The sequence below is a fragment of the Diospyros lotus genome, chromosome 6 (assembly GCF_014633365.1).
Source record: "Diospyros lotus cultivar Yz01 chromosome 6, ASM1463336v1, whole genome shotgun sequence".
Taxonomy (NCBI): Eukaryota; Viridiplantae; Streptophyta; class Magnoliopsida; order Ericales; family Ebenaceae; genus Diospyros; species Diospyros lotus.
The window spans coordinates 14,550,643-14,563,142 of NC_068343.1; the positions used below are offsets into that span (position 1 = coordinate 14,550,643).

General features: G+C 34.9%; 2 protein-coding genes across 3 annotated transcripts; one reads left to right on the forward strand and one right to left on the reverse strand.

Moving 5' to 3' along the window:
* Window positions 1–446: 446 nt before the first annotated feature.
* LOC127803818 (uncharacterized) lies at window positions 447–3,338 on the forward strand. 2 transcript variants are annotated; one of them, XM_052340350.1, is made up of 3 exons: window positions 447–791; window positions 2,275–2,744; window positions 2,966–3,338. In XM_052340350.1, the coding sequence occupies exons 2-3, from the start codon at window positions 2,301–2,303 to the stop codon at window positions 3,116–3,118; spliced, it is 597 nt and encodes a 198-aa protein (XP_052196310.1). In that variant the 5' UTR covers window positions 447–791; window positions 2,275–2,300; the 3' UTR covers window positions 3,119–3,338. The 2 variants fall into 2 exon arrangements, with proteins under 2 accessions (XP_052196310.1, XP_052196309.1); XM_052340349.1 differs by having other exon boundaries at window positions 447–663.
* A 3,645-nt stretch (window positions 3,339–6,983) lies between these two features.
* On the reverse strand, window positions 6,984–11,488 carry LOC127803817 (glutamine synthetase cytosolic isozyme). The gene is made up of 12 exons (XM_052340348.1): window positions 11,334–11,488; window positions 10,219–10,258; window positions 10,002–10,105; window positions 9,810–9,858; window positions 9,601–9,707; window positions 9,402–9,489; window positions 8,575–8,703; window positions 8,401–8,475; window positions 8,219–8,272; window positions 8,029–8,066; window positions 7,771–7,930; window positions 6,984–7,415 (listed from the first exon to the last, which is right to left on the reverse strand). The coding sequence occupies exons 1-12, from the start codon at window positions 11,405–11,407 to the stop codon at window positions 7,263–7,265; spliced, it is 1,071 nt and encodes a 356-aa protein (XP_052196308.1). The 5' UTR covers window positions 11,408–11,488; the 3' UTR covers window positions 6,984–7,262.
* Between the last annotated feature and the right edge of the window lie 1,012 nt (window positions 11,489–12,500).

The following is a 12,500-nucleotide window of genomic DNA, read 5'->3' on the forward strand; positions in this document are numbered from 1 at the left end:
AAAAGAAATAACGGTGAAAGTAACGGAGGAGGAGATAGAGGTGACAACAACGGGTGATGAAAGAAGAAGATCCAGGAAACGATAGAGATTCAAGAGGTGGCAATAGACACAACAAAAGATGGTAATGGACGCAGAAGAAAGAGATTCAAGGGATAAAGTTGGGCTAGCATTGGCTTGGCAATGATGATAGTCAACAATTGAGGAGAGATGGAAAAGATTGAAGAAGTGCAAATATTTGAGTTGTTTTAGAGTAAATTTGTAATTTAATTAGTGAACGAAATAAGCTACCATCGGCTTATTTTAAAAAATTAAGAGGTAATTTATTGAAAATACTGTTAAAATAACTTATAAACTCCATCTCTTAGAATTTTAACAAACATATAATAAAATAAATTGTTTAGCGTTTAAATTGTTATTTCAACTTATAAGCAATCAAAACTGCAAACCAAACACTCCCTAATTTCAATCATAATTTCATCCTCACACTCAGAAAGGGTTTAGGGTTCAACCAATAATCCTAATTTCATGGTCACCGTTACAAACAGTTTAGGGTTCATCAAATAGCTCCTCATCAACTAGCCGTCGCAGTTGTCGATTGTTGTTGCCGTTGCCGGTCGACGCCGCCTCACTATTGGTTCTCGTCCTTTTTTGTAGTATTCTCAGGTTCTTTTACCCTACTTTTATTCTTGTGGCTGCTTGGCTCTAATGCCATGTCGCAAGAGCACTACAGTTCACATGTCCCTCCCATTTCCACAAATAGTTGATGCTTTGATCGACGGTCTGGTTTAGAGGTCCTTAGTGCGAGAATATCTTTTTTTTAACTTGCGTAATTTCAGTTCTGCACTCTAATACATGAACTTTGGTTCATAATCAGGCCAAGATTCAAGATTAACTACAACCACATTAGCATAAGAGTTGGGTAGAAGAGCTAACATTATAGTATGTGAATATGAAAACTATCTGATGATGTCACTATCTTGCTTAGATTTTCCACCCGTGAACAGTCATTTAGTAATTTTGATATGAGAAGAATATGAATGTGAATTTTTTGCGACTATAGAACCAGTCTATCTGATATGTCCTAGAATGATCTTCCGTTGCGGAGGCATGTGTCTTCTTGAGTATTTCTTCTAATTCTTTTTGTTCTATTGGGTGGGATAAAGATTTATGGTTATCATTGCTTATAATTTGGTTTTGGTGTCACTTTGGAGATCTTGCAGCAAGTGTCCCTCAACTGATTTAGCAATTGTGGTTTTATCTGATTTTTTTCTTGGAAGTTATATTTTTGACATTGAGAAAGTCAGATATACTTTCTTCTAGTTTTTTGCATCTGTTTTGTATCCTGCTTCTGCAACTAGTTCTGATTTACTCTGTTATATTTGTACGTGCATATTATAATGTGTTTTATGTGACAGACAAATATGAATGTACATTGATACATATAACATTACATATAGTTCGTATTAAAAATTATGCTGTTATATTGCGCTATAGCAGATTACAGAAACTGTGTGCGCGTGTCAATATAATTTATATTTCATCACATTTTATAATGTACTATACAGTAGGAGATTGATTGATTGATGGTATTCTAGGGTTTAAGGGGATTTGGCCACTGTTCGGACTTCACATGCCTCTTACCCTTTGATTGCTATCCCAGCTGCTCCTTGGGATGAAATGGTCCTGTGTAGAGCACCAAAATTTGGGATTGTTGTCTAGAGCCCCAAAATGCGAATTCAACCATGGGATATGGGCTTCAAATTATAGCACAATCTTGCCTCCTTATTCTTTGAGTCAAACATGACCAAGGAAACAGAGAGACAAGCATTCACACTACCTGTAAAGAACAGGGCAATTGTGGAATACAGCTAATGTTACAGTTACCCCCTTTTAGGTTTGGGTTTTATGACGGAAATTATTATGTCTTGTTGAGCAATGATATTTGATATATAATAATCTTTTGGCTTAACAATGGTGGAGAAACAACTTAATTTGGTCTGCTACTAACCCTTTCATTTTGGAATTCCATAGGCATAGGGGATACTTCAGCAGCTTTGGATCCATCCCCCAATAAGAGACTAGTAACTCTAATTTCACAAAAAAAGTTAGGATTCATGATGACAACAAAGAAATTTTCATGCATAAGCATGGTGGTGTAATGGTTTTCAATGAATGAAGACTATGTCATTTGTATCATTGTCAATGAGCTATGGGTTGCTGTAATTGGTTAATCTGTTAACTGGGCGCAGCATCTGTTTCTGAATTGTATTACAGGTGAAATTTGAATTTGTTACTTCATCATGAATTCATCAGAAGCAGAGTTTGCAGCATTTCATGAGAGGGTGAGTCGGACAGTTTACATGGACAATCTTTCACCTCGGGTCACTGAAGTTGTCTTGAGAACTGCACTCAATCAGTTTGGAAATGTCAAGCAAGTTCATTTCATCCCGAACTACACACACCCAGGCAATGTAGTGCATTGTGCCTTGGTGGAGATGGAGAATTCAAAGCAGGTTAAGCAAATTGTGTTGGGGATGGCTAATTTGCCATTCATGATGTCAGGGATGCCAAGACCTGTCCGAGCACGTGCTGCTGAAGCGAAGATGTTTGATGATCGTCCAAGAAAACGTGGGAGAAAGATTACTTTCCGGTGGTTGGACCAGCAGGACCCTGATTTCCAGGTTGCCAAGAAGCTCAAGGATCTGGCAAGGAAACATGCTGCTGAAGCTTCATTCATGCTTAAGGTAAATTCTAGTTATCCTTTATCCTCCCTTGAAATTAAGGTTTTTCAATGGAAAAAAAGAAATAAAATAATAATTTATTTACATGTCTACAATAACATTTATATTTATTTCCTTGGAGATTTCCTACTTGCAAAAGTAGAATGCTCAGAGCATCTTATTCTCTATGGACCCTTCTTCGAAGTTGAATTACTTTGTAATTCTTTACTTGATGTATTGTTCAGCGACAACTGGCTATAGAAGAGAAGATTGCAAACCAACAATCAGAAACCCTGAAGGCAAATTACAAGAAATATGAGCTGATAGATGGCGTCATCCGTGATGGAACTGCTTTCCACTTGGCACAATGTTATAACACCAGAATCTTTGAGGATTAATAGGATTCACGGTAAGCTTTTACTGTCTATAGGTACTAGTCAAGAAGTAACATGTTTGTACAGAAGTGAGATGGACTGTAGACTCTTGCAACTTGGGTAACTATGTCTCTTCATTTTGATCATCAATTTGGACGATCAGAGTGAATCTTTTGTGGTGAATCTGTATGTTGTTACCGTAAGATTGAAGAGGCAAGGGTTGAAAAGAAGCTTTGAAGATGGCTATGTGGTTTTTTCTGTAAATAGATGGCTATGTGGTTACAATGCTGGATTTTGTAGGAACAGTGAACTGATATTAGCTTACGTCTTGAGATGCATTTTGACATGTGACAGTTGATTAGTGTATCTTGAGCTTAACATGTAAGCTGGAACTGCATGCTATGGTATTCTACCATGTGGAAAGGCATGCCATAGGTTTCTTGTTCGAGTAGCCACGATTACAGAGTAGAGTTTGCAAGTAAATCCTTAAACCTTGTGGATGAAGATTGGACGTGGAAGAAAAAGACAAATCTGGTTATTAGTGCGTATTGTGTTGTATACTTAGGCCGAGAGGAGGGCAACCACTGTGTATAAACTCGATAAACATGAGTGCAAATGAAATGTCCAGAATTAGCACAAGTCATGGCCTTAAGGTGCTAAAAGATTAGAAAACCCAATAGTTATAAAACAGATTTCTTAAGGTGCTAAAAGATTAGAAAACCCAAGAGTTGGAAAACAGAGTTCTTCAGAAAATATGATTGACTACAGTACTGACAGTCGAGTAAATTGGACGATTCGATATGTTTTGAGGGACTAGGTGTTCAAATTTTGATATGGTTATCAGTATTGGATGTGTGTGGGGGGGAGGGGGGTGTTAGGTTGGGTTCTAATAAGCGGTCCTAGGACAATGAAAAATCTATTTTGTCCTGGCCATCACAATTTCAATAAATAGACAAAATAAGCCTTGCATTTGGGCAACCATTTTCCAACATCTATCATTATCCTATGCACTGTTCAAGTGATTAAATTTGGGAATAAAACATTTAAGCTTAGGTTCATAATGAGAACAAGTGCTCCTACAGGCTACAGGTTGTTTAGACAAAGCAAGAGAATAATCAATCAGCACCTTTAGCCCTAGGTAGGTGCATGTTTTGAGGTTAAGGGATTAGGTTTGTTGGATGGTAGTGAAGTATTAGGTATTATTGGTTATGAAGGCTGGACACCAAACTAAGGGGAACCTAAATTAAGCTCACGCGGGTTTTATTTTTTGGTAGATAACTCAAGAGCTTAATATTATGCTCTAATTGGCTTTAAAATGGATTTTTTGGAAATTTAACGTCTTAGATTTCAAGGTTCAGTGTTAAATTTGAAGTTAAATTACGCTTGAATTTATTGTAATTTGTAAGTCATTTATAAGGAAATCATTAGATTTTCTTTTGTTTTTTTTTTACACAAAAGCCCCCCCTTTTCTTTAACTTGAACCATATGCAATAAAACCCTTCAATATTTGAAGTTCTCTCTCCCTGCCTCCCTTTCTCTCTCTTTTCTTCCCCCCTTTATTGAAAAAAAAATTATATTTTATTTTAGGATTTAAGATTTAAAAAATAAAGAATATAGAAAGAAAGAGAGGAATAAAATGATAATTTTATATTTTTTAACAGCAGGAAAAATCATTGTAATTTTTCTCAAAGTAGCTGAGATGAGATGATCTTGTAAATTTAGGCTAAACAATCTTGTGGGAAGTTAATGTAATTTACTCAAATTTTTATTATAATTTATATGATTTGTAAAAAATGCCTTCCCCTTAATGTTAATGTAATTTGGCATTATTCCTTTTTCTAATTGGTTTCAAAATTAAAAAAAATATAATAATTTCTAAAACGGTAGCCAAAATTTAAAAATTAATTTTTAATAAATTTAAAATAAAATTTACCCCTCATAGATTTAAAAGTGTGTTAAGTGGCTTTAATTATTCTATAATTAAAAAAATTTATACAATAATACTAACATAAATTTATGATGAAAATAAAATAAAAAAATTAAACAAAAATTATCCATATATTATCAAAATGATAGACGGGTATTTATATAATAGAGATATACTTTTTTTGAATTTCTAAAATTATTACTATGTTTTTTAATATTTAAAAATAAAAGGTAAAAACAAACAAAAAATTTGACCCACAGTTCTTATAAAAAAAATTAATTAATTGTCAATTTTCAGCATAAATCAAACGGATTTTCTAACTTATTCCCAATTTAATCAGTTCCATCCAATTTTCATAACACTATTATGAATATTAGTAAGTTTACCGGTCACAAATTCACTCTTGTTACTTCATGTTGAATCTATAATCATGACCTAACAAATAAATAAATCTACAATCATGATTAGAATTTATATATATATATATATATATGTATATAAAATAAGAAAAGGAAATTGACAGATTCAGTTTACCCATCAAAATAATTTAAGAAACAATTAATTTTAATCAATTATAACTAGTGATCAATACCTACTCATTCAACACAAATATAGTAATTGTCAGTAAATTACATTTGTCACATTACGTGGGTAGCACATAAAATCAAACCCACAGTAACTTCTCAAATTCATTGAGTGTTTTAATAAATTTTAAAGTGTTTTAGTAATTATTTTTTAGCATTTAACAATGTCAATGAAGTAAAGAAAAATTTATATCAAATTTTTAATAATAAAAAATAAACTTTTTCCAATCACTGTCCAATCAAACACCCTAGATTATTTTAAGTCCTTGACATAGGTGATGTGAACAAAGCAGCCAATCGTGCTCAGCAAGCAGTGACCAATTCCACAACTTTTGTCTTTTTTCCCTTTTTTTCGTGGTTGCTTTATGAATTATTTGGCGTTTTAAAGGCCCAAGAAGTAGAATCAGTAAAGATAATGGTGATACCATAGCATTGTTTGTGACTTCTTTGTTCCGGAGGCTCTCTTTCTTAAATGTGGGCTCACAATTGGAATTATTTGAAGATTCTGAAAGCTAACGACGGAACTCAAATCATATTGGCATTCAATAAATTTTTAATATTTATTTGCACCAATCACGCATTACCACTGAATTTTCCTCAGTGGATTGCTGTAGCAAGATGCAATCAACAATAAAAATTAGCCTGGCATGCAAAAGAAGTGATTATGCCTTGGACTTGACTTTTAGGAAAAGAAAAGGGTTAGAGAAAGAAAGCAGCTTAAGACGGTGGTGATGGAGGATTAGTCTAGTCTAGTGTTCTTCCACTACAATTGATGGAAGATTCATCCTTCTGCATTTTGTTGCCTATGATCAAATCCTTTAGTCTCTCATCTCAATGGGCCATAGGCCAATGCAACCTTATCCTTACCTTTTTCTTTCTTTTTTTTTTTTTATTGTTCCATGGACATATCCTTTCTTCACTTTGTCAATTAATGGAATAATCTTTTCACATGTGAATTCTGACATCGCACCCCTATCAAAATAGTCTCTTTGCAGAGACTACACTCAAATATAATCTATAAAACTGAATGACTCAACGCACTGATAAAGTGGTAACAACATAGACTCTAAATATGATAATCAGGACATACTGATAGACCTTTTATTCCATGTATCCGAATGCCCCCATGTTCCTAAATAACAGGAAACAGCTTCTGCTGAACAAGCTGATGCGCTTCTCCGGATGCCTTGAAAAGATTGTGCTTACATGAGCATTTCAACAAGGACAAGGCTTTTTATGGCCACCTCATGCTTTGTAAAGATTTTTTTACGGCTTCCTATCTTTTGAACTAGAATGAAGCAACCTTATCATGCTACCAGAACTCACAATCAGATATCATGAGAAGTCGACCAGAAGTGTTATCAACAATAAAATAAAATGGTATCAAGAAAATCAAGCCCTTCATATAGTCATTAATATAAGACGGTAACATTTATTCAAGACACGGGGGTAAAAGCAGAAGGCAAGTAAACCAACTTGCAAGGCAAAAGCCTGGTTTCAAAGAAATGAAAAGATGGGAGCTACTAAAATTGAAATAGATGGGAGCTACTAAAATTGAAATAGATAAGAGGGAGAGATGGTTCTGAAATACAACTTTTTGCCAAACCGTCATGAAACAGCAGGCATAATCTCAAATTGGGGGTGTCTAAATAGAAATTCATGGCTTCCACAGAATGGTGGTCTCTGCAATCATGGAGGTGACAGTGTACGGGTCCATGTTCGAAGCAGGCCTACGATCCTCAAAATACCCTTTCCCGGCTTTCTCTGTGTCTCTGCCAACCCGGATAGATGCACCTCGGTTTGCCACACCCTGTTTTACCAGAAAAGGCAATGAAAAAAGAGCAGATCAGTATAAAAAAATACATTAAGGTAACGAAATCCTTGCAATCGTGAAACAAAACTCTTTGGCCTATCATGAAATTTTCAAAAAAAAAAAAAAAAGAACATCAAAGTTGGACTCAGTAAAACATGTAGCTTTGATTTCAAAAGAACACGAAAAAACTAAAAATAGGCTGGCAAATAAGCTAGCAGTGGAACCGTTTCGAATAAATTCACCAATTATTTTCCATATAAGCTTGGGTGAGAGATCAATCAAAACCATACACAAAGGATGCAACGATCACAATATATATCATCCCATGAAGCTTATTCAAGACATCATTTACCCATAAGAATGTGTTGATGTCAGCAGTCTCATGTCGTCCGGTGAGGCGGCGCTCATTGCCTTCACCGTAAGCAGCGATGTGCTCCTTGTGCTTCAACCCAAGCTTCTCAATGGCCTTTTTAATGACCTCAAAACCTCCATCCCCCCTCATTGAATTCGTGCTGAAATCAGTATTAAAATTCATTAGGACACGGATGGTGTGGGAAAAAGACAAGCAAGCAAAAATATTGGAACTAGCTCCGGCATTGTCATACAGTACCTGTAGTTTGTATGGGCACCAGCTCCATTCCAATCACCCTGACATGCAGAAATTTCCCAGTGAGAACTAAAACTAGAATAACGACAATAGCAATACGGATAGAAAGAAAATGCAAATCATTGTATTTAACAAAGTATTGAGATCAGCTTTCCAATAATCTCAAAGAACGTAATTTTATAGTAAATCAAACCTGAATCGGTTTGGGATCAAAGGAAAGGGCAATCCCAGCAATCTCAGTGATCCTCTGTCCAAAGAAGTAAAAAGAAGTTTAGGACAACCTCCACTAGACCAGCCTTTTACAAGTAGTACATAAAAAATAAATTAAATATAAATTGTAATAGTGGCAGTGAGCATTTCAACAAAGTACATTACCTCTAGGATGTAACGAGCAACCCATAATTCATCTCCGGCTGAGATGCCAACAGATGGTCCAACTTGAAACTCCCACTGTAATATGAGAAAATTTGAGTTTAAAATAAATACAACATTGCCAAGCAACTCAAATTAGAGAAAAAGAACAGGACACATCTCAGATATTATTTTTACCTGGCCCGGCATCACTTCACCGTTGATGCCGCTTATGTTAATGCCTGCATAAAGGCAGGCCTTGTAATGTGCGTCAACAACATCGCGCCCAAAAGATTTGTCAGCCCCAACTCCACAGTAGTAGGGTCCCTGTATCACAATAACAAATGTTCTAATGAAATACTACTATGTATATTTAATTAGAAATAGAAATATTAATCAGACTGTACAGGATATAAAAATACCATTTTCACACAAAATAGCAAACATAAATGCAGTTCGGGAACCATGAAGCATTAGGTTCATCATGGTAAAAAAGAATAATAGAAAACGAGGAAGAAAATGGAGAAACAAGAACTTTGCAGACCTATTTGAATAGAAGGGGACGAAAAGAAGAGGAAGGAATTTGAAAGTGTGAGAAGCAATGGATGTATGTTAAAAAAGAAACTTAAAATAAACTACCTAAATTCTGTGTTGAGATGATATTATACGCTATTGTTAAACTATACAATACAAAGGTCGAATTGAATTTTGATTAAGAGAGAAGGTGCACAATAAGAGCTTCTACAGAAATTAAGAGAAGAAAACAGGAGTCATTTTTCCAAATGGCCATAAATAGAGTGCAACAAATGAAATTAAATACTCAACTAGAGTAGCCAAGAATGTGGGAATTCAAAGACTTCCCAGGAATAAAACAAAACATAAATAAATATATATATATACATATAAATTAATCAGATAATGCATAAAGGTAAACAAACTTCCAAATAGGGTCATAACCAGTCAAACAAATACAAAACTCTAAAGAAGGAATAAGTTTCATATTCAGACGAGGATCAGTTCGTCACCTGAGGTCCCGGATAACCACCAACTGGCCACCCAATCGGCCAATTAACATCTTTTTGCAACAATGTGTACTCTTGTTCAATACCATACCTATTTTACAAAGTAAATCTCCAAGTAAATTACAGACCCTCAAAAATAGACAAGCAGCCAACAATGAGAATAAATTATAGCCCATTTCAAAGGGCTTCAAGTATTAATTACCAGGGCTCTTTGGAAGCAACCTCAGGGTGGCTAAAAACCTTTGCTGCGGCGTAGCGCTTGTTTGTTGGAATTGGCTCACCAGCTGGGGTGTAAGTGTCACACATGACCTAAGACAACAATGCAAAACATAAATGCTTTTATCATTTTGTTCAGGGCATTATAAACCACGCCACACCCTAATGAACTAGATCTTAAAAATCCTAACTTACCAGTATATTTTTGCCCCTCCTAAATGGATCCCTAAAAATTGCTTGAGGGCTGTTTCATTACAACAATGGATTAGAAAAGTGTTGAGTCCGTCACATTTACAAAGACCCCAAGCAGAGTGATACATGATACGACCATATAAGTGCAAATTAAGGAAGACGGAAGGAAAAGAAAATGGGAAGGAATTAACATACTATAGGATCACTTCACTGTCTTGCCCAGGAGCTTGTCCTGTGCTAGATCCGTCATAGTTCCACTTGGGAAGCTCGCTAGGATGACTAACAGGTCCAGGAAGAGTCTATATATCACCACCAAAAGAAAATATTAGAGACAACACTAAACCAAACCTAGGAGACATATAGTAACCCCAACACCAGAAACTTCTCTTTTGCAAAGGAAATGCGCAATTACCTTAGCCTTGCTTCTGACGTCCATTCCAGAGCCGCCAATCCTGTTAAGCAGTTTCAAGACAGATTTTCGAAGTATAAGATTCCCAAAATCAAACAGCACCAGTAAAAAGGAAGGTGAACTTGTAAAAAAAGGAACTACCAGTAGTTAGACTACACAATAAAGATCATTGCGAAAGTAAATTAAGTAAGTACACGATCAATGAATAACTAAGGGAATAAGACAATCGCATATACACCACGAAACTCAAATCAAACTGGATCTCCATGTAAACGAGAGAAAAAGGTAATTATGAACTGAGGATCCAAAACGATAAGGAAACGAATATGGAGTTTCCAAATCAATTCATTCAAAGAGTGATTCGTAGTGAGGAAAAACTATTATCGCCAGTAGATTCCGTTTACAACTGTAACAGTAGATACAAATTCCAAAAATGGGATTTTCAAAACAAGTGGCAGATCACGGGAAAGAAAAAACACCAGGTGAACAAAGAGCAATAAGTATGAAAAAAAAACGAGAAGGAAAACACAAAGTTGAGATCTAGTAAACAGAAATCGGTAATCACAAGATAGAAATAAAAAAACGAAGAAATCCAATGAGTACTGAAACCTTATGAGCCTTTTTTTACCACACAAAAAAAAAAATAATAAAATAAACCGGAACTTGAAACGGCAGGTGCTATGGGGACGAGAGCAATACTTCAGGATGCCACGTTTCGATCTTGGATTTATCAAGGGATTCATCTTTTTGTGGTCAACTACACTAAAAGAGGAACGGGGATTTCGGATGAATACTTATTCTTTTCGCTTCTTCTGCTTCATTTCCTTTTCCGTTTCCGGTTCCGCTCCGGGCAGATACCGAACATCCACAAACACTCGTCGGAAGAAAAAAATAATAAAAAAGCTTACACAAGGTTGATGTTACATCAAAGAACTCGGCGATCCAGAGAAAGGTAAGCCTTAAATCATCATAGAAACCTCCAGGAACAACAAACGGAGGATCAAATACAAAACTGAAGACAGTCGGAAGAAAGCAAACCTATGAGTAAAGAAACATAGAAAATCCCGAAACAGTGACCAGAAAAAGGCACCAAAAGGTCAGGAAAAGAAAAAACTCACCATATGTACTCGGCTATCACCTTATCGGTGGTCTCGGAGAGGTTGAGGTTGATGAGATCTGAAAGCAGAGACATCGTTCCCTCTCTCTATGAACGTCTCTGCGTCTATGAATAGAAGCGTGGCCAGAGAGAATGGGTTGATTTTATAGAGCGGTCTCGCCTCGGCGGCGAAGACTTCACATCACATGGTATATAATATAATATAAAAAAATAGTGTCTAATTAAAGCGCCCTATATTTATATATATATATATATTTTTATAAAATGAAATTGACTTTTCTTTTTCAAAATGTCACCACTTTTTTACGATATAAATAAATAAATACGATAGGCGGAGATATTGCGGCGGTTGTTGAGTGGTGGTAATGGATGGAATCATTTTGAAATATTAATTAGAGCATCCTCCACCCAACCCATTAATCCAGTTTTTCAATATTGCTTTTAAAAAGGTAGTTCTATAATATTAAAATGAATATTTCATTTTATTATACCTAATAGAGAAACTGAAAATGGAATGGGAATGGGAATTAAAGCCTGACTTGTTAGATGGAAGTTGGACGGGCCTCAATCAGATAAAATTTCTTTTCATAAATAAATTTAAATTTAAATTTTAAAAAGATAAAATTATAACTTATAACATAATCTGATAATGGACTCCAAAATTAAAATTCACTAAGCATGTTATGTTACAAATTGAGAATTTATATTTTAAAATTTTAAATAACTCTCAGAATCATCTAAAAATAAAATTTTAGACATTCATAATTTTTATTTTTTATTTACACGTATAATATATTTTAATACAAAAATACAATATGAACCAAAAATCAACACCTTTTTATGTACGGGAGTGATGGTATGAGAATGCCTAGTCAAAGGTAAGGTGCGAAAGTTGCGAATATATGAACATGGAGGGGGGTAGGTGTATTTGAGAAACTTTTACCAACTAACCTAACCCCGACTCCCAACTTTTACATAGTATATTGGACTTGACGATTTAAAAAATAATAGTTAATTAAAAATTTTACATGAATTACATCAAATATTCAACTTTAAGTGTATATATTTATTGAGATAGAACTAACCAAGAAAAAAATTATTTATATCTAAAAAGTAAGTATTATAAATATGTATTATCTGAGATAATATATATGAGATAATATATATT

Bases quoted from the DNA above. Each gene is read 5' to 3' on its own strand.
- LOC127803818 (XM_052340350.1), top strand. From the start codon at position 2,301: ATGAATTCATCAGAAGCAGAGTTTGCAGCATTTCATGAGAGGGTGAGT. The intron at 2,745-2,965 runs GTAAATTCTAGT...TGTATTGTTCAG, and splicing joins AAGCTTCATTCATGCTTAAG to CGACAACTGGCTATAGAAGA.
- LOC127803817 (XM_052340348.1), bottom strand. From the start codon at position 11,407: ATGTCTCTGCTTTCAGATCTCATCAACCTCAACCTCTCCGAGACCACC. The intron at 9,490-9,600 runs GTAATTAATACT...TTTGTAAAATAG, and splicing joins GTTGCTTCCAAAGAGCCCTG to GTATGGTATTGAACAAGAGT. The intron at 7,416-7,770 runs GTAAATGATGTC...CTGGTAAAACAG, and splicing joins ACATCAACACATTCTTATGG to GGTGTGGCAAACCGAGGTGC.